At 45.2% G+C, this 27,716-nt stretch overlaps 1 protein-coding gene across 6 annotated transcripts in view; it reads left to right on the top strand.

The window, feature by feature from the left end:
- The window catches only part of LDA (limit dextrinase), a 297,784-nt gene that overhangs the window by 3,790 nt on the left and 266,278 nt on the right, over positions 1–27,716 (top strand). For all 6 annotated transcript variants that reach the window (XM_087663138.1, XM_087663136.1, XM_087663137.1 and 3 more), the window contains exons 2-3: positions 9,799–9,973; positions 10,589–10,693. In XM_087663138.1, the coding sequence (XP_087519264.1) occupies positions 9,799–9,973; positions 10,589–10,693 (280 nt within the window). The remainder of the gene's footprint in view (positions 1–9,798; positions 9,974–10,588; positions 10,694–27,716) is intronic.

The raw sequence follows: 27,716 nt of genomic DNA, 5'->3' as shown, positions 1-27,716 counted from the left end.
GTGGTCGGGCGACTGGGGCTGTGCCGGTGAGGGGTTTCCATCATGCGCCGGGTAGGGAAGATATCGGCCGGGACCCGAATTGTGTAGTCCCTGGCCGTAGCTGTTTCAAGAATGCTTTTAAATAATTCATCAAATTCCCTCTTGCTTCTAGCTACCATCACCTCTTTCGAGCACTCAGTGTCCGAGTGTCTGGTGAGGGTTTGTACGGCCGGGGTTGTCACCCCTCGGGCATTCCCTTAAGCCTTCGTTTCCCTGGCTTGGGGAGTTTTTGGGTTGCGTCCGGGGCGGTGTTGCTTAGGGCCTCTTTCTGGTGCGCACCTCTTAAGGGTAGGCACATAGCGCTCTGGCGGAGGAGCTTGTACCATATGCTCCCTCTGACGGCGGATAGCATCCTTGCAGGCCAGCTGCACTGGGTGCTCCATGACGACTACTGTGGGGAAACATGCAAAAAGTGAACCAAGGGTTAGGCCTTGAGGCAAGATGGAATTATTCACATGACAGGCATTAACCAGTGGATCATCAAGTGCATAATAGTCGTTGTAGAGGGACGGCCCCAGTGATAATATTCGTCCTGCTTCAACTGTGGGGCGTATTTCAGCCAGTAGTAGATCTTTGCTCACCCCAAATCACACAAATTGGTTGTGATGAGCTGGGGCAGGATTCGTTTCCAGGGAAGGGGAGATCGAAAGTGAAGGGAGAGCCCGTAGAAAGGGATAGTGCCCTATGTACACCCTCAAAGGTGTTGGTCAAGGCTTCCCATGGCGGTCATGAGGACTATTTGCCCTTCACTCGGAGGCGGGAATAGTCACACGACTTCTAGATGTGTGGTGAGCTGGTTGTGCAGGAGCACGTAGCTCCTCCTAGAATATAACCCTATGTATCTCTACCACCTTCGAGCTCAGTATATCAAACCCAAACTTTTCTCTCTGCACTTGACTATCATTGCTTGTGTGTGTGCTTGCTTGGGTATTATTTATTCACAGTCACAAAACACATTGTTTATTTATGCTCAATTTATGCATCCATATTGCTTTGCAAGGATAAAAACCAGTTGTAGAACTCAGGATTATACTGGAGTGTGGCGCACGTATCCAGTACTTGTGGTAGCTTACTCAATAACAATAGATATTTTGCAACATCGAGTAGCATGGTACCTTGTTCGAGTCTACTCGCAACATGTAGCTCCTCCTCAGTGAGAACCTTATCAATTAGAGAGTTTTCTTGGCTAATTTTGACTAAGTCCATATCCCAAATGGCAGTCAGCACTCGAAAGGAAGTTGGCGCCATATAGATTGGGTCTCTTTGAGACTGCCATTTGGCCAATCGTTCCTCTGAGACTGTCATAATCTGAGCTCCTAGTTCGGCCATTGTAATGCGGTTTTCAAACCAACGTTTTTCAAATTGACTTTGACCCTCTGATTGTCGCTTTAGTTGCTCTATCTCTAAGAGATTTGGTTGGCAGAGCACATAATTGAATGTCACAAATAAGCGTAGTTCGTCGGCTTTCTGGTCAAAGATGAGTCGTATGCGTTCATGCAAGAGCCTGTTACAGTGCTCGTCAAGATGTTCTTGCTCTTTTCAAGATAGGGGAAATGGCAAGTATTCTTCAAGCTGCTCCCTAGGGAATGTGCCCATGTTTGCAAGGACATAGACACGTACGAACACTTGGAGGTTAACATCCAACTCAGTTAAGCATTCTGCGACACTTCTATGTTCAATGAGGGCTTGCTCGGTTGCTATCTCATGCAAGGTTCTAGGAGTTTCCCTAGGCTTTAGCATAGCTGGGGGCTTAGGCTTAGACGAGTAAGATTGGTCAACTCTAGGATCGCTTATGTTCTCGGGGTTTCCATGTTTCTCTTGAGGCTTTGTTGTTACTGCGTCATGGTTTTATTTGGATGCGACTGGTATAGATTTGTCACCCTGTTGTGACAGTGTTGTATCCACTCTTGATTGATCAATGCAAGTTTTGTTGTCAATGGATTGAGTGTTGCAAGCAACCATAGCAACCGCTGATGGTGATGGTTGCTTTGACTTATCAGAACACACACATGTTTCTAGGGTTTCACCGCTGTTAGGGGAGATGGCAATGGGTTTCTTAGTGGGTGGACTCAATGCTTTATTCCCAAGTTCTTCCGTGCTCTCGGTCTCAATCTTCTTGGCGTCCACAACCACTTATAATTGCCGTTGTATTCGCTGTGTTTTTCTCTTGTTCGTGGGAAATGAAGGTTTATTTCTTAAAGACTCGGGACCCTAAACTAGGTCAGTTGATGATGTGCTTTGTTGGGCCTTAGCACTCTCTTTCTTTGGTGTGCTCTCATGGGACTTAGTTGTGACCTGCTGAACAGCCTTGCTAGGTTGATTGGTCAGATGCACCATCTCCTGGGCCACATCTTCGAGAGGTTTCTCCTCAAGTGTAGGCTTTAGGTGCGTCGATAGTGCTGGAGGTATCGAGGGTGTTGGTTGCGACACCTCTTCCATCGGTGAATGACTAAGGACACATTCTGCAAGGGGCATCGTCTTGGCCAAAGGCTGTGACTGCTATGATTCCTGATTGGAAGTAGCAACGGCTAATTCAGTGGACTGGCCACTATTGGTAGGCTGCAGTGTCAAGTCCTTAAGGAGATTGGAAGTGGCCGTGTCTTTTGTTGCCCTTTGTGCATTTACCTTTGCAAATTGAACATTAGTTGAGGTAGTCACGATGGATTGCACAAGCATATCCTTAGGCTGAGAGCTAAGGGTGGTATCATGTCCTGCATTTTGGACATTTGGAAGCTTGGATGGAGATAGAGATTGGGATTGAGTAGGTGCACTTGATGACTGCTGTTGTGCTTCCTGTGTCCATTTAGGAAAAGAGGGTGTAGAAGACTTGGGACTCCTAAGTGGCTTTGACATTGGCTGGACGATTTGCTCGTGGTTGTCAGATGATTCTGCCATTTGCCTTGTTGAGCAATTAGCCTTACCATGAGCAATGTTGTGTCTATGATGCTCATTATCCTCTTGGGAAATCAAAGGCTCCTTGGACACTAGTGGCTTTTGTGCACACTTGACAGGTACATATGATATTCGCTTGTTAAGCACATTAGGCTGAGGATCTACCCTTCGAATAGTCCCATTTGATTTCTTGATTTTCGTGAGGGGCTCAGTCACTCCAACCTTGTTGAGTAAAGGCTTGGATTTTTGTCTAGATTTCCTTCTTCGCTTCTTTGCTTTTGACACGATCTGGCCTTCAGCTAATAGAGGTGATTTAGCAGAGGACTTTGGTACCCAAATCCATTGGTTACCTGCGTAATACTCTTGAGCACGTAGTAACGCTTTGGATATCCATCGCGGCATTGTGCTGGTTCTCCATCGATGCCGTCGTCTATGAGGCTTGGGATTTTTTTGTGGTCTTCTATGATATTTGTAAGTCCAAAGCCTGTCCTTGGCATTGTCTCTTGACCTTCTTGCTCCAAGCATGGCCCGGCTCACTGGTTCTCTCAGTTCGACATGCGCTTGTATCAACTCTTTCAACAAGTCCTTGCTCTCGTTAGTAGGCTTGCCTGTTATGTCAGCACCTTCCTTGCCTTTCCCTCGAGGTTCGATGAGGTCACCCTTGCTAAAGGTTGTGACTATCCTCACAGTCGGTAGTGTCACGTGTATCATCTGTGCTACATAATCAGCCTCACACTTTGTCGCTCTTTTAAAGGGTCTTCCTAGGAGGGTTTCTTTTCCACAATTAGCACTATTTGGAGGAACATGGAAGAGGATAGACAAGCTTTCCGTTTCAATAGTTACAAGGATTTTGCACTTTCCTATAAGTGCTTGTGAGTGTCCCCCATAAGGACTAAGAGTTGTATTAGTCGGTGTGAGCTCTGGTTGGCCTAGTAGGGTCTATGCGTCATAGGTCAAGATATTAAAATCAGCTCATTCATCAATGAGAGCATCGACAGCGTGCTCTCTTTTTGCGGTGAGTTTGACCCTAAGATAAGCAGGCGATACTATATCTTCATCTTCTGAGTCTTGACTTATAATTTTAAGCCTTTTGACAAATGCCCTTGAGTTCCCAACTACACGACCAGATGTGGATTCTCCGTTGATGTCTTGGATCGTCTGTGTAGTGCTATTCAAGGTGCATCTATCGTTAGGATTGTCACATCGAGTCATCCTCACAGTTGTAGCTTGATGTTGTTGCTTCTCACTTTGACTAGATGCAGTCCGAATGCAACACATACGTGTTTTTGCAGTGTGGCCTTTTTGCCCTTGCTGGCTAGATTGGCCCATTGAGGTTCTAGGGTTTCTGTTTGTCTTTGTTCAGGTATGGGCTTTTGGTTGCTCTTTTGCAAGTGAGAATCCATGCTTGTGTAGAGTCATTACTACACTAGGATCTAATTTGGAGGACTTGTCATGGTGCGTGTTTTCTCAACCTACTTGAGGGAGGTGCGGAGGGGGCAGAGCCCTTTCTGCGGGGGTTCGGGGGTGGCAATTCCCCTCGGCCCGTAGGGCTGTTATGCTGAATACCATATGGGCAATTTGAAGGACCGTTTGTAGCCAAATTTTGAACTACTTGCTCTAGATTTCAGCCCAGTGATAGATCTATGATATGTTTTCGACTTATTGTGCTCTTAGGTCAGTTTCAAGGTCTATAGGTTAAAAATTTGACCAAATCCAAATTTGACCCAGCAGTTCCGAATTGCAGGGGCCGAACGTCCGATTCGGCCCGTTCAAGGGCCGAGGGCCGAGGGCAAAGTTAGATGGGCTGAATGCAAGCGGTCCGAAGGGTGAATTCAGCCGGTTCGAGGGCCGAATATAGGTCGGCGGGCCGAGGGCCAATTTTGGGACTCAGCCTAGAATTACCGTCACTCGGATGGGCCGAGTATGACGTGTTTTTCGCCGAACTCCACAGAATTCATCGCACCGAGGACCAAGGCCTTTTTACTAGTCGAGCACCTCCAGATCCAAGCTACTCATGCAGGGGAAGGTGTGGAATTACCTGTGGTGGGCAAAGAACTCCTGGATGGCAAGATTGAAGCAGGTCCATGCAATGAAGCTCTCTCTCCCTCTCTCCCTCTCTCCAACTCTCTTGAAACCCTGCAATGCAAAATGTGGTATTCCTTGCCACTCCTGCCCCCTTATCACCCTTCCCAGGTTTGTACTCACCTTAGTCTTGCTTCCCTTACCAATATTTAACCCAAAATTTCATTTTCTGCTATTCTTTTCTCTGTTTCAGCTTGTTATACAGCAATGGAAAACCCTACTGCGTGCTCCAATGTTTTGCTCCTATCCTACCTAAATGCAAAAAAAAACCACAAGGGAAATACCTACACTACTCCAACATGCTTTTCCAAGTCCAAAATCCAAAAACCTACTTGCTACGGAGATCGAATATCTCTTCAAACTCCCTCACTTTCTACCTATCTACCTCAAGCACAGATTCGGGGAAAACCCTACTTTGATGTTCGATTCGAAGCGCGCAAGCGGTCAAGGCTTGAATCCGTTGGTCTTGGTAACGGAACCAAAATGTGGAGGCGATCAACCACTGAGACCTACGGACCGCTTATTGCTTCAAGCGTTCCAAGCCGAGCACTAATGGCTACCTCTCACATAGACGACGCGCTATCTATCTCTACGGGTGTAGTGAGCTTATGTCCATGCTTGATCGAGTTACCTCCTCTCCCGAGCACTCTCGTAGCTCCACGATTCAAGTGCAAGCTTCAAGCGAGCTCCATCCTCAAGCTCCGCGCTCCAGGCTCCATTGCCGCGAGCAAGAGAAGAGAAGAGAAGAGAAGAGAAGAGAAGAAGAGAGGAGAAGATGGAGAGCTTCTCCTCCCTGGTCCCTCACCCTCACGCACTCACTCCCTCACACTCTCACACTCCCTCTCTCAAGCACAAGCTCAAGAAGAAGAAGAAGAAGAAGAAGAAGAATATGAGAGTCACTTTTGGCCACACACAAAAATGAGCTTCTCATTCACTTTTCAACTTTATACACAAAACCCTAAATCCCTTTTGGGTGGTCATCCCCTTATCCCCTTTTTTATATGGCTGGCTGTGGCCTAGGCCTTTTTTCCCATTGTCCTCCTATCTTCCTAGCTTTCTTCCTACCGTCTATCTACCTTTACAAATTGCACGGGTGAGAGCCCGGCACTCTTAAAATAAATCATGGTACGCCCTGTGCCTTTTTTACAAAAGTATTGACTTTTGCTTTTTCTCGTGCGCCTTTCTCCTTGATTTAGGACTTTTCTGCACTTCTTATGTTTCCAAATTCTTCTTGGCGCGCCTTCGTCTTCTGTTTTAGATTTTTCGGCTTTTCCACCTAGGGTTAACAACGGGACAGGACCTTCATAGATACAATGGCAAAGGGATGACCTTCGCACCCATCAGTTAGAGTTATGGTCTCTACTTCAGCATTGGGTTCCCTTCCTCGAGCCATCAAGATTTCAACAATTCACGAAGGGTGTATGATTTAGACAATTATTACATTGGTCTCCCAAGACAATACTTCACTTGCAAGATAGTAGGCCACCTTGCAACAGATTGCCCTAGGATGGAGCAAAGGATACAAAATACTAGGCCTCGCTCGGACTCCTTTTAGGATGAAGTGGGAGGACCCTTGCCTCGCAAGAGGAGTGAGAGAGAGTATTACAAGAGATAAGCTGCTCGAAAGAGGAGGCAAAGATAGAGACATCGAGAGAGATAGGAGCGAGAGCAACAAGCCGAGAGACTATGGATAGTTGTTAGGGTTCCCAAGCTTTGCTGCACACAAGAATCTAGTTGCACTACCTAAGGTAGTAGAGATGACTATACCTAAGGTTCTCTCTCCCAGGCCATAGGTGACAGGTTTAGTCACGTGTCATATCACTAGTAGCTAGAGCAGTAATGACTTTCCCATATGGGATGGAGCAGCTAGCTCACACCCCCTATTCTTGTGAGGTAGAGATGGATGCACCTGAACCGCTTGAGATGGATCCCATAGTAGGAGGGAGAATTCCTATGGAGAGAGAGATGGATCTAATTACTCATTAGAGGGAGGAAGGGAGCAAGGAGGATTTTGATATAGATTCAGATGATTCTTTAGACTCCATCGAGTTCCCATCACGAGGTTGTAGAAATGCAAAGATGAGATAGGACAGAGTATACAATGAGGTGATAGAAGAGATAGGCATGGTCCATGGAGCCACGACGGTTTGAGAGACTTAGACGATCTTCATGAGGATCCTTTCATGGAACATTCGAGGCTTTGGTGGAAGACTTTTCTGCCAAGGATGGAGGTCTCCAGAAAAACATGTATGCTTTGATACCATGTCAAGAAAATAGGTATGCTCTAATACCATGTCAAGAAATGATTGAGCATCTTGAGAGACAGTAGGGTTTGCAAGAGAAACACAGATTGTGTACGACAAACATTGAGAGGAGAAAAGGAGAGAAGCTCAAATGAATGAATGGAATAATGATGTGAATATGATACAAGGGTGTTGTAGCACGAAGGATGCCTTGTAGCAAGGAGACTACCAAAGAAGCTTCTAAATTTGCAAACGCAAGGAAGATGAGGTCTCTCCTAAAGCAGGGAGATTGAAGAGGAGCCTCTGAATCTGCAATGCAAGGATGAAGAGGTGATGCTTGGAGTAGGGAGATCGCCATTGGATGATGAGGAGCCTTTGGGTTTGCAAACGTAGGCCTAAAACGACTGATGCTAATTGTTGGGGAGTGATGCCGGAGAAGACAAAAGAGCTAGAAACTAAAAACGCATATGTAACAGCCTCGAATGATGGAAGTGCTAGCTGTGATGTGATGCCAAGTGGAAGAGGATGAGGCAAGCTGCCCAAATGCAAGGAACAATGGTCTCTAGGGCGGTCGCCAACTGGAGGAGGAGATCGCCTGTTGTAGAGGAGCCACCAAGAAGTCAAAATGTACGCAGAGTTTGAAGATGATATTGCCAGCTAGATGATGTGATGTCTGATGGTGGAGTTGCCAGGGTGCAAAACGTAAACACTAGTAGGCTTGGATATTGTTGCCAACAATGGGTGATGAAGCGCTAGCTGAGAAGGAGAAGGTTGCCACCAAAATGCAGCCCAGATGATGTTGGAAGGTGGCGCTTGGTAGCGGGAGATAATGGTGGAAGGAGAGGAGAGAGATGATGGTCTCACAAAGTGAGTGAAAGAAGTGGGTGAAGAATGAATGGGAGGTGCGGTATATATAGGCGCGAACAGTCTCAAGTCTTGCCCAGTGAAGTCTCTCAAATAGCTCTCTAACACTCTCGGAAGATGCTAGAAAGCCTTTTTTGCGGTTGAAAACTTAAACGGAAAATGGGAATGAAGAAGGGAAAGTGTAGGGAATGATGTGGTTTCTCAACACCCCCTCTTAGGCCCAAAAAGGAGCACAAAAGAGGAGTGAGGCGAAGAGAAGAAGATCCACCTTGTAATCCAAGGATGCCACCTGAATGGAGACATGTGAAGATAGTCAAGAGACCAGATGTCTTCTCCAAATCTCTACAGCAATGGGGAGATGTCGAACATGCATGAGCATAGAATTTGTACAACTCAAAAGGAGAGAAGAGTGGGCTCTAGCATTCAACTGATCCCATAAAGTTGCCGAATCCTCGGTCGTCAGGGTATAGGGACAATAACAAAATCCCAAAGGTCACAATTCACTTAGTTACAGTTGTATGGATTGGTGGAGCCTGTGCATCTCTAAGTCATTGATCCTTGCACCTTGACTAGGTGTGTGATTCATCAACCTTTGTTTAGGCTCCTGATTCATGGGCTTATTTCCAAAGGTGACTAGTAAAGGTATGCCATAAGAAACACAGTTTGATTGTTCCTACTCCATTATAATGTGTTGTAAATAGGCGAGCTTGCTTAATTTTTCCATAGTCCAGATAGTTGATGCCATACCTTATTTGTCACAATAACTTTCCCATTTTAAGTTATGTGCAGGAGCAATATTATACTCTCTTATTGATTGCATTTTACCTTTCCCTTGTGTGAGGTATATAGTGAATCTGCTATAGCTGGTCATTGTGTTGAATCAGACCAGAATTGCATACAGATACATGTAGAATTACCCGTCTTTTGCTTCATTTGGTAGTAATTGATTGGGATCAGGGACGTTTTACACAGTAAATGGGATCCATAAAGCAGTACTTGTGCATTGCTATACCTTGGGCCTTTGAATGGGCAGGAGAAAACTTCATTTGAGGTGTCATACTGTTTTGAAGTCAAAAGTGCAGTTTGTAACCTGAATTCTTAGGTTCATATAATGATACTAATTTGGCCATCATGGAAAGATATTTTGGCATTTTCATTTGATACACAGGCTTTGAAAGGGTGGTTGAATCTATTCCACATAGCACATTAAATATTTTCTTCCACAGGCTAGCTGTATTATTGAAACAATACCATCATATGCACTTTAAGAGGATACCATTTGGGCAGAACCGAGAAACCACAAAGATGGTTGGAACTAAGGATGGCATGCCTATTCTGTGACTTGACTTCAGTCAAGCTGGGACTTGGCCGATGCAAGACAAAACACAAATTCCAATGTGTCTGATCAGCAGTTGTACTTTATGCTGACTTCACCTTTGATACTTTACATTTCCATCTTCCCAGTTATTTTTTGGTCTTTTCGTGCATATTGTTAGATTTTTTCACCATTATCTTCTCAGTACCATTCCTGACTGCCTTGTAGTCCCTTCATTTTACTACATTGTACTTTTTTGTTTTGTCATCTTCCAGTATACCATAAGTGGTAGTAAAATTCCAGGGAACACAGCATTTAAACTAACTGCATAGGTTTATGGCTTGGGTTTTTCTTTTGTTGTAGGGATGATGAAGACTATGAGTCATGGGGACTGCATGTGTGGGGAGACACAATAACTACAACTTCATGGCAGAATCCTCTTCCTCCAATGGGATGTGATGAGTATGGTCTCTATTGGGATGTTCTCATAAAGTCCAGTGGTAACGTGGACTTGATCGTGCACAAAGGAGATATGAAGGTTAAGTTTGGCTGTTCATCCTCCTATATTTCATCTAATCCCTGCTTCAACTTGATCAAACTTGTATCATGAAGGAAAGTATTGGATGTCATAATGCGTTGTTATCTTGGTCCCATATAAAAGCAGCAGGCATCTTTTTTGTATCTCTATCAACTCAATGCTTTTCTTTCTCAGACATTAGTAGTCTTCGTTGTTAGTCACGAGCCTTCATCCAAGAAGTACTTTTTGTGGAGTGTAATTTCTCAGTTTCTGGAAGCTGCCTTCAACTTTTTATTGGAATATTCATAGTCAACTTTAAGCTTATCTCCAACTCGGATACACATAGGAATTTGTGCACCTGTGGATATGTGGGTGTGTATATGTGTGAATGCATATGCACGCATGACTTTAGTGTGTAGTTATGTCTCTAATGCAATTGATGGCAATGATAGTTTTGGGCTTCTTTAAAAGACTCGTTGTAATCAAAAACCTGCTCTGAATTTTACCCGTACAATCTTATGTCCATTTCATTCAATTTGATGTCTGTTAAAAATTAGGGGGCCTAGATACACAACTTCACAATTAACTTTATGACTGCTTTGCATACCTTCCTAATACTTTGTTTGCATCTTGCAGGATAATGTGTCTGCAATGCCAATCTCAACACATGAGCACTTTTGGTTGATCTCAGGAAATGCTGAAGTGTTTGTTGAGATGCCACAATATAGACACACTGTCAAGGTCTGTCTCACCACCTTCAAGTGCTGACATCATTGTCCTACCACATTTCCTAAGCTACTTTGACACATCTAGTTTTGATTCTGCCAAGATGTCTATAATCATGGTAAAACAGGTATTATTAGTAGTGATATTATGCTATATATGGATGCTTTGATGAACATTTGTACATGTCAAAGTTTTTAGGCTTTGCCTTGGGTATCTGTAATGACAAACCTTATGTGACTGTAAATGGAAGAAGGTGCCAGAGTCCAAAGTACAAAGAAAAGCATCTTGCATCCTTGCTCTTAAAGTCACCCTGCAATCTTTCCCATCTCCTATGGAGCATACGAATGATCTTGTCAAATCATAGACAGTCTTTGCAATAGGTGTGTCGTTGTAGGTGTATGGCATGACTGCATCTCATTGTCCAAATGTACCAAGCAATAATACTCGGAGTCAGTTGCCATCTACGACAATGTCCCTCAGTCCACTCTGTCTGTGAGAGTATGAGAATCATGGTCAAGCACTGTCCAGAAATAAGAAAGCCTTGGCTCCATCGAAAATCCTCATATACACAGGCTGGGCCTTTGAGGATTAAGATCACACACCATAGTGTGAACAACATGATTAACAAATGTATGTTTAAGAACTAAGATTTAGGTTTGTGAGAATTTAAAATCTAATACCATAAGTGAGAACCCTAGGGCTAACAAGTGCACAAAATGTGTGAACACTCAGATTAACAAATATATGTTAAAGTGAGATGAAATGGATGGAAACTTAATAAGTGAACAATATATAAATGACTGTATGCTCAAGGAGTGGTGGAAGGCAACTGCAATGTAGCCAGAGCACAGAAGCAAATGCTCCTTGCAAAGGCAGAAGAAAGCACACAAGCTTCTGTGAATGGCTCTGGGCTGGTGAAGGATTTGATGGTGTGAGAGAGCAGTGGGTGTTGGAATACCTTAGTATCTATGTGACATGAGCCAATCAGCTGTGCAGCAGAAAATGACACCAAAATGCAGCTCTGGTGGGAACATGATGTGGCAGCGAGCACCAATCACACCTTAGAATCATGTGGCTTGTAGCATCACTATCCATGTGCCAGGGCCTCCTTGAAGACAAGATACCTGAGGAAGAGTCCTCCACCTGATGGATGTGAGGGAGAACTGTCTCATATGTGATTTCGAAAGTAGAGTTGCATGTAGAAGTAGGCTTTGTCGCTCCTTACTTTGTATTAGGGCGAAGGTGAGCACTTTTCCTGTGGATGGGTCATTTTTCCACAGTGCAGACACTTGGAAAACCCTTTATGTTTGTCCTCTGGAGTGGAATCAAAGTCATGCATCTTGCTTCAAGACAATAGGCGCAAGCTCTTCCCATATGACGGTATTCTAAAGGCTAGAGGCAAGAAAATTGGTATAGAAGACATCATATTTGGGGAATGGGAGATGTGACAACAAGGTCACAGCCATGTCCCTTGAAGAAACCTTCTTAGGTGGATCCTCTGTATATGCACAAGAATAGAGTCATGACAGCTCATAAAGAGGAAAGGCTGGGCTTGAGAGTTGAGTTGGTCCCAAAGAGTGATTGGCTATGGATTCTCGACTCTAGGGCAGGTGGCAAATTACCACAAGGAGTAGTTGAGGATGCGCTCCACCTTGCATGACCACAAGGAGTAGTTGGAGCCATCCAACTTTTCCTTCTTGGGGGAGGGAAGTTAAAATGAGCACCTGCATAGATGGTGCCATAATAGCAAGTGTAAGCCCTTAGTAACAACATATTTGGTCCTATGTTATGTAAGCCAAAAGAACAATCTTACGAGGATGCTGGCCAATTGTCAAAATTACCCGTTCAAAGGGGGAGAGAGCTGTTTAGAAGCTGGCTGAGGGTCATTCCAGCAAGTTAGTGCATTGTGGAGGCTGAGAGAGAGAGAGAGAGAGAGAAAGTAGGGAAGTGCTGCCATAGCAAGAACCAGCAGGAGGAGGCCATTTCGAGACAGCAATTTGGGGTTGGTGACAGCCTTCTGGAGCTTCTAGGACAGCAGGCAACAACATTTTTGCTGTCCCTGATTAGGGCAGTAGGTGATTGGGATACATTCTGGTGACAGAATCGATAAATTTAACTCTGCAGCTTTCTCTCTCATCTCCATCAATCACTCAACAGTTCTCAGCCATTTTCAGCTTGGGGTGAAGAGCAATTGCAAAAATTGCTGCTGAAACCCTAAATTACAACAGAAACCAGAGTTTACATGGTGCCTCTGGATCCGTGCTCAATAATTGAAGACCTAGGAACTTGACGTAGGAGCTAAAGACATTAATTTGCAGCTGATCCGAGGGGTAGCCTGTTCCCAAATTATTGTGGTCAGCATGCAAGAGATTGAAGATCCAATTTGAGCTCAGATTGTTGTACAACTGTGGTGGGAGCTCACGCTCAACCGCCAAGACCCACGGACCGCTTATTGCTTCAAGCGTTTCAAGCCGAATGCTAATGGCTACCTCTCACATAGCCTACGCGCTCTCATGCCTACCGGGTATAGTGAGCTTACCTTCATGCTGATCGAGTTGCCTCCTCTCCCGCACACTCCGGTAGCTCCACTATCCAAGTGTAAGCTTCAAGCAAGCTCGATCCTCCCGCTCCAAGCTCCAAGCTCCATTGCCGCGAGCAAGATAAGAGAAGAGAAGAGAAGAGAAGAAGAGAGGAGAAGATGGAGAGCTTCTCCACCCCATGGTCCCTCACCCTCTCACACTCACTCCCTCACACTCTCACACTCCCTCTCTCAAGCACAAGCTCAAGCAAGCAAGAAGAAGAAAAAGAAGAAGAAGAGGAGAGCTACTTTTGGCCATACACAAGAATGAGCTTCTCATTCCACTTTTTGGCTTTTATACATGCCGTACTCCTCCTTGGGCGGTCATTCCCTTTTTACATGACCGGCCATTGGCCTAGGTCCTCTTTTCCTATTTCCTTCCTATCCTTCTTGCTTCTTCTCCACCGCCCGTCTATCTTTACAATTTGCATAGGAGAGAGCCGGGCATTCTTTTACAAGATTTCAGGGTGCGTATTTTTATTTTAAAATGCACCTTTCCCCTTTTGCATTTGCCTTCGACTTTTGAGGTTGCCCTTGCGCTTTTGGCATTTTCTCCTCTTCTTTCTTTAGTCGGGTTATCTTTTTTCCGCCTTTGCCCTGCGTCTTTTTTATTTCCTTTTGCTTTCTTCGTGTTGGGGTTAACATTACCCCCCTCCTAGACGAGTGCCAGTCCCATGGCACTCTTCGTCGAAGATAGCATGCGGAGCTTGCACCAAAGACGTGGGTGGAAGGGACTGTTGTGGCTTGCCTTGGAGAAGTTCTGATGTTGGTGCGGATGAAGGTCGTTGGTGGCACTTTGCTGTTCTGATTGGCTGGTGATATGATTGTTGTAGGTGGCGATAGGGCTACTCGTTGTTGGGAATGGTCACTCATAGCTGGCACGGGTGTTGGTGTTCTTGGGATGCTTATGGTGGATTCTGCTCGTGATGATTCTCTGGTGGTCTTGCATGATGAAGTAAAGGACAAGAGTTCATAGTTGAGTGTTGATGTAGAGGTGACAGCGCTTTCGTTGGAGTCTTTAATACTTGCAATTGGAAAACCTCTCATGTGGTCTCTCCCTAAGGGGTAGTGCTACTCTTCTTATTGTGCACAAGACATATTTTAATTAGTTTGGGAGACATGTCAAACTCTAAGCAAGCCTAGAGTATTGTCCTGCACTTGAGGACCCAAACCGTGTATAGGTTATAGTGTGAATATTAAGTGAGTACACGTGCGTATTTAGGTATTACTTAGTTAGAAGATTGTCGGCCTGGTTTTTTGTATAGCAATGGGTCAGTGAAGCAAGGGGCTAAGTTGATGGAAAAATTTGTCGATGAAGACGGGGAGTACACTTGAAGATTACTGGAGACATCATTATGGTCTTGTCAAGGCAATGTAGCATAATTGAGCTCCTTGATGTCTTAGCTTTTGGTAGCTAGTGGCTACTTGTAGTGCTTGAAAAGTATGGTGTACTTTTCCATTGTCTTTCATGCCTTGCTTACCACTGTTGATTGTAATGGCATTGAGATGGAGTGCAAAAGAATTGTACAAGTGGTTCAGGGTGACAGGTCTAACCATAGGCGAGGCGAGCTCCCTAGATATGCTCTGCCCTTAATGTGCCCTGAACAATTGTGGAGGATGTACAAAGGGCTAGGGGATTAGGGACGGAGCCAGCCGACCAAGGTCACTGGACATACCTAATTTGAGGACCCTTAGGTGCGGTGCTGTAATCATGTGTGCTTTTTTTTTTCTTTTTTTTTTCATTTTATTTTCTTTTCTTTTGTTTCTTTCTTTCTTTCTTTTTTGGTGGAAAAAATGAATACAATCAATGTCATACATTGAGGCTGTTAGCCTTTCATTTGGATTGAGAAATATTTGGATCCAAAGGCTATGAAGAATGGATATTACAGAGATGATTGTGTCACCAGCCTTGATGCTAGAGGAACTGTTGTTGAGATGAAGAGATACACTTGAGATTTTGCAAACCTCTTTGTAACATGTGAGACATCGAACAATTGAGGTAGCACTTGGAGTGAGCTGTGCATGGACAAGGGCAGAGCATCTTGCGAATTGAATCCTGGATGATGAAGAGACGTTCGCCCTTGTTGAGAGCGTGGCTCCTGCCTGAACATAGAGTTTGGCCAAGAAGGAGGAGGTAATCGATGATTATGCTTTAGCCATGCTCAGTTGCAATATGTGCTTTCTGCAGAGGTGTCCTTGGGTTCTTATCCAGTGGCGTTTCCGTCATGGCTTTTGTTTCTTGGTATTCCTGTCACTTCCCTCATAATGGTTCTTTGTGGGGTTGGTGGTCTTGGGGTGACTTGGATATTAAGCGCTTCTAGACATTGACCTGTGTCATTCTGCATTCACTTGGAAAGGCGTGAGAGTACATGCAAGTCACATGCTTCAACCATAATGAAAATGTTTAGCTAAACAAGACATCGCCAATCTGAATCCCTTAGTTTTGACTTGATGCGTATCACTTGCACTTGGTCATCATTGCTCATGGGATGTGTTGGCCTTTGCTTCTTTTGATATTATTTACACAGTCACAAAACACATTGTTTATTTATGTACATGTTCATGAAACCATGTCACTCCGTGAGGATAAAAACCAATTGTAGAACTCAAGATTGTACTCAAGTGTGGCATACATATCTAGCTTCTGTGGTAGCCCACTTAGCAATAATAAATATTTGGCAACATCGAGTAGCATGGTGCCTTGTCCGAGTCTACTGGAAACATGTAGCTCCTCCTCAGTGAGAACTTTATCAATCAAAGGGCTCTCTAGGCTAGTTCCAGCTAGGTCCATACCTCGAACTGTAGCTAGAACTCGAAATGAAGTTGGTGCCACATAGGTCGGGTCTCTTTGGGACCGCCATTTGGCCAGTTGCTCCTCTGAGACTGTCATGATTTGGGCTCTAAGTTCGGCCATTGTAGCGTGGTTTTCAAACCAACGTTTTTCAAATTGGCTTCTACCCTCTGATTGTCGCTTTAGTTGCTCTATCTCTAAGAGATTTGGCTAGCAGAGCATTTAATTAAATGTCACGGTTAAGCGTAGTTCGTCAGCCTCCTCGTCAGAGATGAATATGCTCCTTTCCAAGGAGGAAAAATAGGGCTTGCAGCCCTAAACTAAATGCATAAGATTATGACCCATCCCTCCTGCATATATAGCAAGAGGCATACGCATAACATGTTGTCTAATCAACCTATGGGTCTAGGATAACAACGGTAGATTGGTCTCAGCCACTCTTTGCATCACCCATATCAACCATCGCCTGCCATATATTGCATGCTCTGCTAACATTCCCCACAAGCGACAAGGTCATGTCTCATTATTGATAGCAATATCCAAACTAGGACCACAGTTGAAGAAAATGTCTTCTTCATAAGCAAGATTTGCCAATGAATCCACAAACTGATTCCAATAACGTGGAATCCGCTGAAAACACATTCTCTCAAAAGAGCTTGTCATAATGTCCATCAAGATATTCTTGCTCTTCCCACTATAGCGGATAAGACAAATATTCCTCAAGCTGTTCCCTAGGGAATGTGCCTATGTCTGCATGAACATAGATACGTGCGAATAATTTCAGTTTAGTGTCCCACTCGGTCAAGCACTCTGTGACATCTCTATGTTCTATGAGGGCTTGCTCGGTTGCTATCTCATGCAAAGTTCTAAGGGTTTCCTTAGGCTTTAGCATAGCCGGGGACTCAGGCCTAGATGAGCAAGATTGATCAATGCCAGGATTGCTTATGCCTTCGAGGTTTTCATGTTTCTCCTCAGGCTTTATGATAGTTGTGTCATGGTTCTCCTCGGATGTGACCGGCGTGGTCTTAGCATCCTGTTGTGACAGTGTTGTATCCACTCTTGATTGATCAATGCGAGTTTCTCTAGCGGTGGATTGAGTGTCGCAAGCAACAGTTGACGGTAATTGTTGCTTTGATTTATCAGAACACACGGATGTGTCTGAGGTTTCACCGCTATTAGGAGAGACATCAATGGGTTCATTGGTGGATGGAATCGATGCTTTATTCCTCAGCTCTCCAGCGCTCTTGGTCTCATTGTTCTTGGGATCCAAAACCACCTGTAATTGCTGTTTTTTTCGTTGTTTTCTCCTCTTTTTCTTGGTCAGTGAAGGTGTATAACTTAACGACTCAGGACCCTGAACTAGGTCAGCCGTTGATGTGCGTGGTTGGGCCTCATCTTTCCCCTTCTCTGCTGTGTCCTCATGGGACGTAGCTGCACCCTACTGGACAGCCTTGCTAGGTTAAGTGGTCAGATGCGCCTTCTCCTTGGCCACATCTTTGAGAGGTTTCTCCTCAAGCCTAGGCTTTAGGTGCTTTGGAAGGGCTGGAGTTGTCAAGGATACTGGTTGCGGCATCTCCTCCGCAGGTGAATTGCTAAGGACACGTTCCGCAAGGGGCGTTGTCACAGCCAAGGGCTGTGATTGCTGTGATCCCTGATTGGAAGTAGTAGCGGCTAGTTCAGTGGGCTGGCTACTCTTGGTGGATTGTAGTGTCAAGTCCCTAGGGCGATCAGAAGTAGCATTCACCTGTGTAGATCGATCATGAGTTGATCTAGTCACATTACGTTGCACAGGCACATCCTTGGGCCGAGAGCTACGGGTGGTGTCATGTCCCACCTCTTGGACATTTGGAAGCTTAGATGGAGATAGAGATTGGGATTGAGCAGTCGCCCTTGACGACTGCTATTGTGCTTCCTGTGTCTGTTTGGGAAAAGAGGGTGTAGGATATCTAGGACTCTTAGGTGGACTTGGCACTGGTTGAATGATTTGCTCGAGGCTATTAGACGCCTTGCTGAGCAATTAGCCTTCTCACAAGTAGCGTCGTGTCTCTGGTGCTCCTTATCCTCTTGGGGAATCAAAGGCTCCTTGGGCACAAGTGGCTTTTGTGCACGCTCAATGGTTACATATGACATCTGCTTATTAAGCATGCTAGGCTGAGGCTCTTTCTTTCGAACACTCATGTTTGGTTTCTTGTCTCGAGATCTGGAGTTTCTCTTAGATTTCCTCCTATGCCTCATTGCTTTTGATGCAATCTGGACTTCAGTTGATAGAGGTGGTTTAGCAGGGGGTTTTGGTACCCAAATCCATCGGTTACCTGCATAATATCCTTGAGCACGTAGCAACGCTTTGGATATCCATCTCGGCATTGTATTGGCTCTTCATCGATGCCTTTGTCTATAAGGCTTGGGCTTCTTTTGGGGTCTTCTACGATATTTACAAGTCCAAAGCCCGTCCTTGGCATTGTCTCTTGACCTTTTTGTTTCAGGCACTGCCTCACTTACTGGTTCTCGTTGTTCGACCTGTGCTTGTATCAACTCTTCAAACAAGTCCTTGCTCTCATTAGCAGGCTTGATTGTTATGTCAGCACCTTCCTTGCCTTTCCCTGGAGGTTCGATGAGGTCACCCTTGCTAAAGGTCGTGACTATCCTCACACCTAGTAGTGTTAGGTGTATCCTCTGTGCTATATAGTCGGCTTCACACTTCGTTGCCTTTTTGAAGGGCCTTCCTAGGAGGATTTCCTTTTCACAATTCTCGCTATTTGGAGGAACATAGAACAAGACTGGCAAGCTTTCTGTTTCAATAGTTACAAGGATTCTACACATTCCTAGAAGTGCTTGTGGGTGTTCCCCGTAAGGATTAAGAGTTGCATTAGTCGGTTTGAGCTCTGGTTGACCTAGTAGAGTCCATGCTTCGTAAGTCGAGATATTGAAATCTGCTCATTCATCAATGAGAGCATCAACACTATGCTCTCTTTTTGCAGTGAGTTTGACCCTAAGATAAGCAGGTGGTACTATGTCTTCATCTTCCGGGTCTTGGCTTGTAAATTTAAGCTTTTTGACAAATGCCCTTGAGTCCCCAATTGCACAGTCAGACGTGGATTCTCTACTGAGGTCTTGGGTCGTCTGTGCAGCGCTGCTCAAGGTACATCTATCGTCAGGACTGTCATGTCTAGTCATCCTCGCATTGATAGCTTGATGATGTTGCATTGTGCTTTGACTAGACGCAGTTTGAACACGTGTTCTTGTGGTGTGGCCTTTTTGCCCTTGATGGCTAGAGTGGCCCGTTGAGGTTCTAGGGTCTTTGTTTGGGTATGGGTTTCTGTTTGCTGCTTTGCAAGTGAAGATCTATGCTTGTGTAGAGCCATTACTACACTAGGGCCTAATCAGGAGGACCTGTTGCGGCGCGCGTTCTCTCTCAAGCCTACCAGGGGAGGTACGGAGGGGGTAGAGCCCCCTCTGCGGGGGTCCGGGGGGGGACAGTCCCCCCCGGCTCGAAGGGCCGTTACGATAAATACCATGCATGATTGGGAGGACCTCTGGTAGCTAATTTTTGAACTATTTGCTGTGGATTTTAGCCTAGTGATAGATCTATAATGTGCCTTTGGCTCTATATGATTTATGGAGTCTATTTTGATGGTGGCAACTCAGTTTTTGGCCAAAATGGAATTCTGGAAAAATTGTAGTTTTTGGGCCGAGTCCCAAATTTGGCCGGCCAAGGGCCAAGGGCCGAGTGGGCCGAATGTGAATGGGCCGAGTTAGCTGGCCGGGCTGAATGAGTTTTTGGGCCGAGTCGGCCGTCCGGGCCGAATGAGTTTTTGGGCCGAGTCGGCCGGCCGGGCCGAATGAATTTTTGGGCCGAGTCGGCTGGGCTGAAGGCTGGGCTGAAGGCTGAATGGGCGAGGACCGAGGGCCGATTCTGGGATTCGGCCTAGAATGGCCGTCATTCGGACGGACCGAACGCGGTACAGTTTTGGCAGATTTGACGAATAATGCTTCGTTTTTTATGATTTTGGTCTTGAGGGGTCACACAAACTTTCAGAATGCAAGAACAGACATGAATGAAGGATTCTATACCCCTAGAATAGCAAATAACCTCCAAAGTACAAATCGGCAAGCAAATCAAACCCTCTTTCCCTGTTTTGATAGCAGAAACCCTAATGCTTTTTTTCTTTGTTTTTCTTTCTTTTCTTCTACTCTAATGCATCCAAATCACAAAGTAAATACCTACACTACTCTATCTCACAACATAAATCTCAAAAAAGCAAAAAACTTACTTGCAAAGGATATCAAATCCCATCTTCAACCCCCTCACTTCCTACCTATCTCAAGCACCGGTTCGGGGAAAACCCTACTTCAATGCTTGGTGTGGAGCGGGCAAGCACTCAAGGCTTGAATCTGTTGGTCCCAGCAACGGAACCAAAATGTGGTGGGAGCTTACGCTCAACCGCCAAGACCCACGGACCGCTTATTGCTTCAAGCGTTTCAAGCCGAATGCTAATGGCTACCTCTCACATAGCCTACGCGCTCTCATGCCTACCGGGTGTAGTGAGCTTACCTTCATGCCGATCGAGTTGCCTCCTCTCCCGCACACTCCGGTAGCTCCACGATCCAAGTGTAAGCTTCAAGCAAGCTCGATCCTCCCGCTCCAAGCTCCAAGCTCCATCGCCACGAGCAAGAGAAGAGAAGAGAAGAACAGAGGAGAAGATGGAGAGCTTCTCCAACCCACGGTTCCTCAACCTCACACACTCACTCCCTCACACTCCCTCTCTTAAGCACAAGCTCAAGCAAGCAAGAACAAGAAGAAGAAGAAGAAGAAGAGGAGAGCTATTTTTGGCCACATACAAGAATGAGCTTCTCATTCCACTTTTTGGCTTTTATACATGCCCTACTCCTCCTTGGGCGGTCATCCCCTTTTTACATGACCGGCCATTGGTCTAGGTTCTCTTTTCCTATTTTCTTCCTATCCTTCTTGCTTCTTCTCCACCGCCCGTCTATCTTTACAATTTGCACAGGAGAGAGCCTGGCACTCTTTTACAAGATTTCAGGGTGCGTCTTTTTATTTTAAAATGCACATTTCCCCTTTTGCATTTGCCTTGGACTTTTAAGGTTGCCCTTGCGCTTTTGGCCTTTTCTCCTGTTCTTTCTTCAGTCAGGCTACCTTTTTTTCGGCCTTTGCCCTGCGTCTTTTTTATTTCCTTTTACTTTCTTCGTGTTGGGGTTAACAACAACCAAGGGGCAAATTGTGCCCAAGCGGTGCTCATCATTTATGAGAGCTATTTGTATTGAAGATTGAAGGAGATCAACCTATATCTCAGTGTATTTCGACCTTACAACAATACACGATAAAGAAATACCGCAAGGGGAGCTAGTTGTTGGGGCCAATTGGGTATTGGTTGTTGAAGATCAAGTGGTAAAGTGTGTATTTCGACATTTTATATTTAATGCTTGTTGTAATTGAGTTAAATCAGGTTATCACCACCCTTGCCAAGAAGGTTTTAGACAATGAAGCTATTAGACATTAGTTGATTAGGAATTCTGGTCTCTATAAAAGAATCCTTGGTCCTGAGAGACAACACCCAAAGTTGTTGGAACTATCTTCATAGATAGGATCAAAGATGAAGAGTTGTATAAGGCCTTAGTAGGAAATTGAATCCCACAAATTTTGCATGATATACATTATTCATCATTTGCGAAAGTCTTACCAACCTTCTGTAAAGAAATGCCCTAACACAAAAACATAAACGGAAACTATACCACAAAAGCACAGATTGATAAAAGAACACAGTTAGGGTTAGGGTAACTCAAAGACAATGAACACAATGAATGAATGAAGTGATATAACTACTGAATAATACGATGCTCATGTAGTAAACACACTATGCAGTGAATGAATACTGAATCTCGAACTCTTGTATCTCAAGGATCAGGGCAGGAGTAATGAGCTGGAGAGTGTGTCGTACTCTGAACGGATCCCGAATCGTAGGAAGGTAGCCTCTGAATGTTGAACACGAGCAAACGCAACAATGAGAAGCTGGATTGTATGCAGACAACAGTGAGTAGAGAGAAAGACTAAAAACGTAGGCAGGACAACCTGCATGAGAGAGAAAGACTAAAAACGTAGGCAGTAGGACTATGATGACGTGGTAGACTGTATGGCAGCAGGTCTGCACAGGAACAACAGTCGCCTGGCTGGAATTAGCTCCAAACTGCGTAAAGAGGGATGGAAATCAGGCACCAACTGATGGAGACAGCAATGGACAGCTTCGGTTGAGATGTCCTTTACGAATGGGGTGTGGGCGATAAGATGAAACACCTGAAATCTGCAAAAACGAGATTAGAGAGAGTGGAGAGCTGGCTGCCTATTTATAGAAAATTAGGGTTCTAGATCCTCTCCCACTTAACTCTCTCGATTCGCTCCCCATTTTAGGGTTTTGGCTAAAATAAGCCTAAAATAAGCATGTTTTGGGGCTGTTTAAGTGTCTAAGTGCATTTCTTAGCACAACATCTTCTTTAGTCGACTCATCAAAACAAATAGTTATCTTACCTGCTCCATGAGATTGGGTCCTTCTAGCTTAAATTTCACTAGTTGCTCCTGCAGTTGGTAGCGACAAAAGTTGTCCATTCTGGTGTGCTTTTCCTTCAAGTAATTCCAAAGGGAATAAGTGGTCTTGTGCTTTCCTCTTATTTGGGAATTATGTTTTTTGAGATGAGGGAGATGAGGTCAGCTAAAGCCGTGTGCAAGGAACTTCTGAACGGCAACATGACCATCTTCGTTATCTAGCAGTGGAGTGGTAGCTTTAATGAACTCCTAGTACGTGACTGCATCTTTAGGAATGTTTAATGGACCTCTTGGGTCAATGTGATGCTTGGCACAAACAAAGAAGCCATGATAGATAAAATGGAAGAATTGAAGTGAAACATGGTAGAAATCTGCAAAATACAGAAGAGGATACCGGCAAAAATGTAGGAGCTGTGTGCCACCTGAGATCAAGAACTGCAAGGCACAGTTGAAAGCTCTGTTGGGCCAGGGGCTGAATTGCCATTGAGTGCTATAAATCTTGTAGAATGCAGGCTGTAGATTGATAAGATGTGCCTGCAAAGGTGATACCTAATGCTAGTATTGAGCTAAAATATGCATTACTTGCTGATTAGCCTCTTAAACAGCCCCAAATCACACTAAAAATGCTCTTTTAAAGTGAAACCCTAAAACGGGGAGCGGTTCGAGAGAGTTTAGTTGAAACCCTAAAACGGGGAGCGGTTCGAGAGAGTTTAGTGGAAACCCTGATTTTTGGGGCGCCCTTCCACATCTATAAATAGACAGGCTGCCCCCATTCAGCGATCATCCTTGCTTGCAGGTTACACCAGCCCGCACACCCTTTGCTGCTGTTGGTGCCCAGTTTCCAGCTTGCAGCCCGCCTCCATCTGCTGTCCAGCCATCATTGACTGCAGCCACATTATCTTCAGCCTGTCCATTGTTGTAGGCGACAGCTCTCAGTTGCTGGCGACTGCTCTAGACTGTCCCAGACTGCTGTTCAGCCTGCTGTCCATCATCTCCAGGGTCAGCCGGCCCTGACACACTCAGACACTGTTTCAGCCTACTGTTTACAGCAGACTGTGCATAGTTTCCAGCCCCCGATCGATGTTACACTGCTGCGTTTACCAATTTCCAGCCTCCAAACTGCTGCGTTTTGGTGACCAGCTTGCTACCATTCACTATTCAGCACTCCTACACTCCGACTGGTGGTCATAGACTTGGGATCCGTCTTCGGTGGACGTCACACTCCGACATTGCTCTGCCCTTGACCACACTGTACACTCTTACATTCATTTATAGTATTCATTCACTTCAGAGTTGTGTTCTCTCTCTTCCTTCTTCTGTTTGTGTTTTGAGTTTTGCGTTTAGGGTGTGAGTTTTTCCCTCTAAGTCTGTGTCTGTCTCTTTGTGTTTCTGTCGTGGTTGTACACTATGTGTGTCCTCAGTGCAAACCCTAGCAATTTTCTTCATAGCTAGTGATGTGTAGATGCTGTGAGGGTGGTTAAAATGCAGTGACCTGCTGCTGTAAATGCAGGATTTTAGATGGAAATGGGGATTGGGAGGAATGGAAGCAAGTGGATTGGTCATTAGTCATGCCGGGAAAGCTGCCATGAAGAGACTAGGTCTAAAAGCTGCTGCAAATGCATCCTTTTGCTGCCATGAATGGTCATTGTGATGTCAGAACCACTCAATGCTACTGCACGAGAAAACACAATCAGTTATGAAGCCTTTTGTGAGACATGCAAGTTTGGACAATAACGCTCTCACGATCAGCTTGTAAACACCTTCCATGGAAGCTTCAATGGCAAGGATAGACTTTGTGCTTTGATACAATGGTATTTGATTGGGGACTTAATGAGCCGTCTACAAGTGCTTTATGCTCAACCATTCTGGATAACAGTTGCCTCCTTTGTCTTACTGCAGCTACTGGCATAGATTTAACAGATGCTTATTCTTTAGATACCATCATTGCTTCTTCTCAGAGAAAACGAGTTAATGCCTGTCTGTTTTCTTTGCTGACTTGATGGTCTGATGTAAGTATTTACTACTTAATTCAATTATCTTCATGAAAAGAAAAGGAGTTTATGAACCATTGGCCTTCTACCTCCACATGGCATTGCTTTGTTAGGCTTTCACCCATTGCGGAAGATAGCCCACTAATGCCTCCTCTAGGAGTTTGGTCCATGTGTCTGTCCCAGAACTGCTAAGTGACGGAGATACTTCAAAACATGGGATGACATGTGTACATCATAGTGAGTCTATAGATACGCATGACTATGGAAATTGATTGACCTAATATGGAGGTGATAAATATGGCTGATTTGGGAAAATGATGTGGCGAAATTTGCATAGAGATGGCATTGATTGGACAATGTGGCTGCCTATATATGGAGGTGGACATTTACTCTCAATGTGTACTACACATTCAAGTATCATAGGGCATCTTGGGCATGTTGAGAAACCCTTCACCTGTAGTTTGTGTTTTGTGTTTTGCGTTTTGCGTTTAGAGTTTCATAGTGGATAGCCCCAAAAAGGGGTTGGGTGCCCACAGTGGGCCACCATTCTAGACAGTTAGCCCCCTCCATCTGGGCGCCAGCTTGGACAATCTCTTGCCTATTTATAGGTTATCTCTGTCACTCATTCTTCACAGTTAATTCACTCAGTCCATCACCTATTCTCTCCAGCCTTTGCTCTGCTCTCACACCCCTTTAGGAGGACATTGTGGTTTGTGGATGTCTTCATCATCTTCCTTGTGCTATGGCACCCTTGTTTCCTTGTAACACATTCACTCCACGATTTAGATCTTCATCATTCCATTTATCAGGGTTTATTCTCTCTTCTCTTCTTTTCTTAGCATTTGCCAAGTTCACTCTGTGTTCCTCCCTGCAAACCCTACTGTATTGTTGGTATGCCATCTTTTGACATGCTATTGAAGCTAGATGTGCTCAAACAGTGGCAAAGATCCTCCACTCTAGTGAAGGCAAAGACCGGTGGCGGGTTCGGCATCCACTTCTCCTTCTTCCGCTGCATCAACACCTTACCTGGTGGTTGCTCTCTCTTGCACCTGGTGTTTTCTGCTTGCGTTTCAGCCTACTGATAGTTGGCGGCTCCTCCCTGTTGTTGGCGGCGGCTCAACCAGTCTGCTGGCCATTGTTTTGCGTAACCTAGCGGCTGTTTGTGATTTGCTGGAACTTGCATTTCCAATTGGCAGCTCCTTCTTAGCCTAGGGCTCCTCCCTTCAGCTGGCGGTTCCACCATATTGTTGTACGTCGTGTTTTTTTGCTGGCAATTCTGCCCAGTCCGTTGGCGGCAGTTCTCTACTACGGACAGCATTCCAACAGCTACTGTTGTAGAAAGTTGCGCTTGCAATTGGCAGCTCTTCTAAGTTAGTTGTCGGCTATTCCTGACTGCTCGTTACAACCTCTTACTGCTGGTAGCATCCTCCTTCCACTGGTAGTTCACTTCGAGCCCTTCCATTACTCTCCCACCCCTTGGGGTGGACATTGCTGTTGGTGCTTTGCATCGCCCTCACACCCCTTGAGGCAGACATTGCGGTGCATGGTTTGTGTGGCTGACCTCTTCCACCTATTCCTTCTTTAACAAGGCACACTGGTACCCATGGCTTCTTTACCAACAGATGAGCAGTCTATTGGGTGCTCCTATTGTGGCATCATCGGACACACCATTGATGCTTGTCGACTTCGACCTTTGCTCCCCACCCCCCGAAGTATATATGTCTCCCATCTAGCACTACTTGTGCCATCTCTCCTTTCTAGGCCACAAAGATTGTTCTGCATCGGCTATTAGAGTACTATGCTCAAGGCAATAAGACGCATCCAATGCACACTAAGTTCTTTTGAGCACATGGAGGATTGATTGGCACTACAACCTCCTGGATCGTCGCAATGCCAACGGTAGTCTTCTCCCACCTATTTTCGGATACGGTGGCTACCATGACCCTTGGTTTTGTAGTTCGCTCCTTTGAGAGACAGTGATTGTTTGATAGCGTCTCCTCATCAGTGTGCTCTTTCGAGAGAGAGTGATTGTTCGACTCCTTTCTCTTGTTTGGCTTCCTAGTCCGCTCCATTGAGAAGCAATGATTGTTGCCTACTCATTGCTCAATCTAAGCCCCACCCTTCTCCACCCTTGCCTACTCAGGTTCGAGAGGCCACCTCTGGGAGTTCTTTACTATCCTAGATACCTTCTTCGGCATGACCGGTGGCACTTCCTTCGTCCTTAGACATTTTGGAGTCCGTGATCCATGAGTTTTTGAATTCCCTATCTACTTGAGAGGGGGATTCAAAGGGGTATGATCTTTCTTTGCCCTTCGAGGGGGCATCTGCATCTAGTGCATCTTTAGAGGGGAACTCCTATTCCTCTAGTTTCAAAGGGGGTCCCTACCCACCGCTCAATCCTTCGCATACCTTGGCGGAGGCCTTTTACCTTCTTCTTCTAGCCTTGGATGGGGTGGGTTTCTTCGAGTGGTCATCTCACCCATTGATACCCAAGATCTCGAGGATCTACCTAGATTGAGGCCTTGGAGGTTCAGCTATGACTTGGTAACAAGGCCTTTGTATTTCTTTCCGCATGGATGGACGAAGCTAGTGGCTTCTCTCATGAGGTTGAGTTTTGGGTTCTCCGGTTCACTTTGTTCTATTGTTCTTTACTGCAGGTTACTTTTTAGGTGGAAATCTTGGATCTTAGGGATTCTCTACATCTTCTTCCTTCTCTTGTTCCTTGCCTTGGTCACTTGGCTAGCATGGAGCCAACTCTCGAGATTGAGTATGGGCATATCCTTATGGTTCTCGGCACCACACAAAGTCGGACATTCCTCCTATTCATTGCACAATTTCATCATCTTTGTACTAGGGCGCTTGGGCAAGTGAACAATTTTCCCACGAGGGACGCTATCCAAGTGGCACCTGCTACATGAGCATTCTTCAGTTTGTAGCATTGCATCTCCACCTTACTCTTCTCTCGCTCCCCTTCTTGGGCTTGAGAGGCGGTGTTGAAAAGCCCTTCACGTGCAGTTTGCGTCTTGTGTTTTGCATTTTGCGTTTAGGGTTTCACAGTAGACAGCCCTGAAAAGGGTCTGGGTGTCGACAATGGGGTACTACCCTGGACAGCCGGCACCCTC

The sequence above is a fragment of the Lygodium microphyllum genome, chromosome 22 (genome assembly GCF_053477565.2).
Source record: "Lygodium microphyllum isolate KBCC chromosome 22, Lygodium_microphyllum_v1.1.10, whole genome shotgun sequence".
In the NCBI taxonomy this organism is placed as follows: Eukaryota; Viridiplantae; Streptophyta; class Polypodiopsida; order Schizaeales; family Lygodiaceae; genus Lygodium; species Lygodium microphyllum.
Note: the sequence above shows the minus strand (reverse complement) of the source record. Positions and strands in the feature narration are given on the sequence as shown.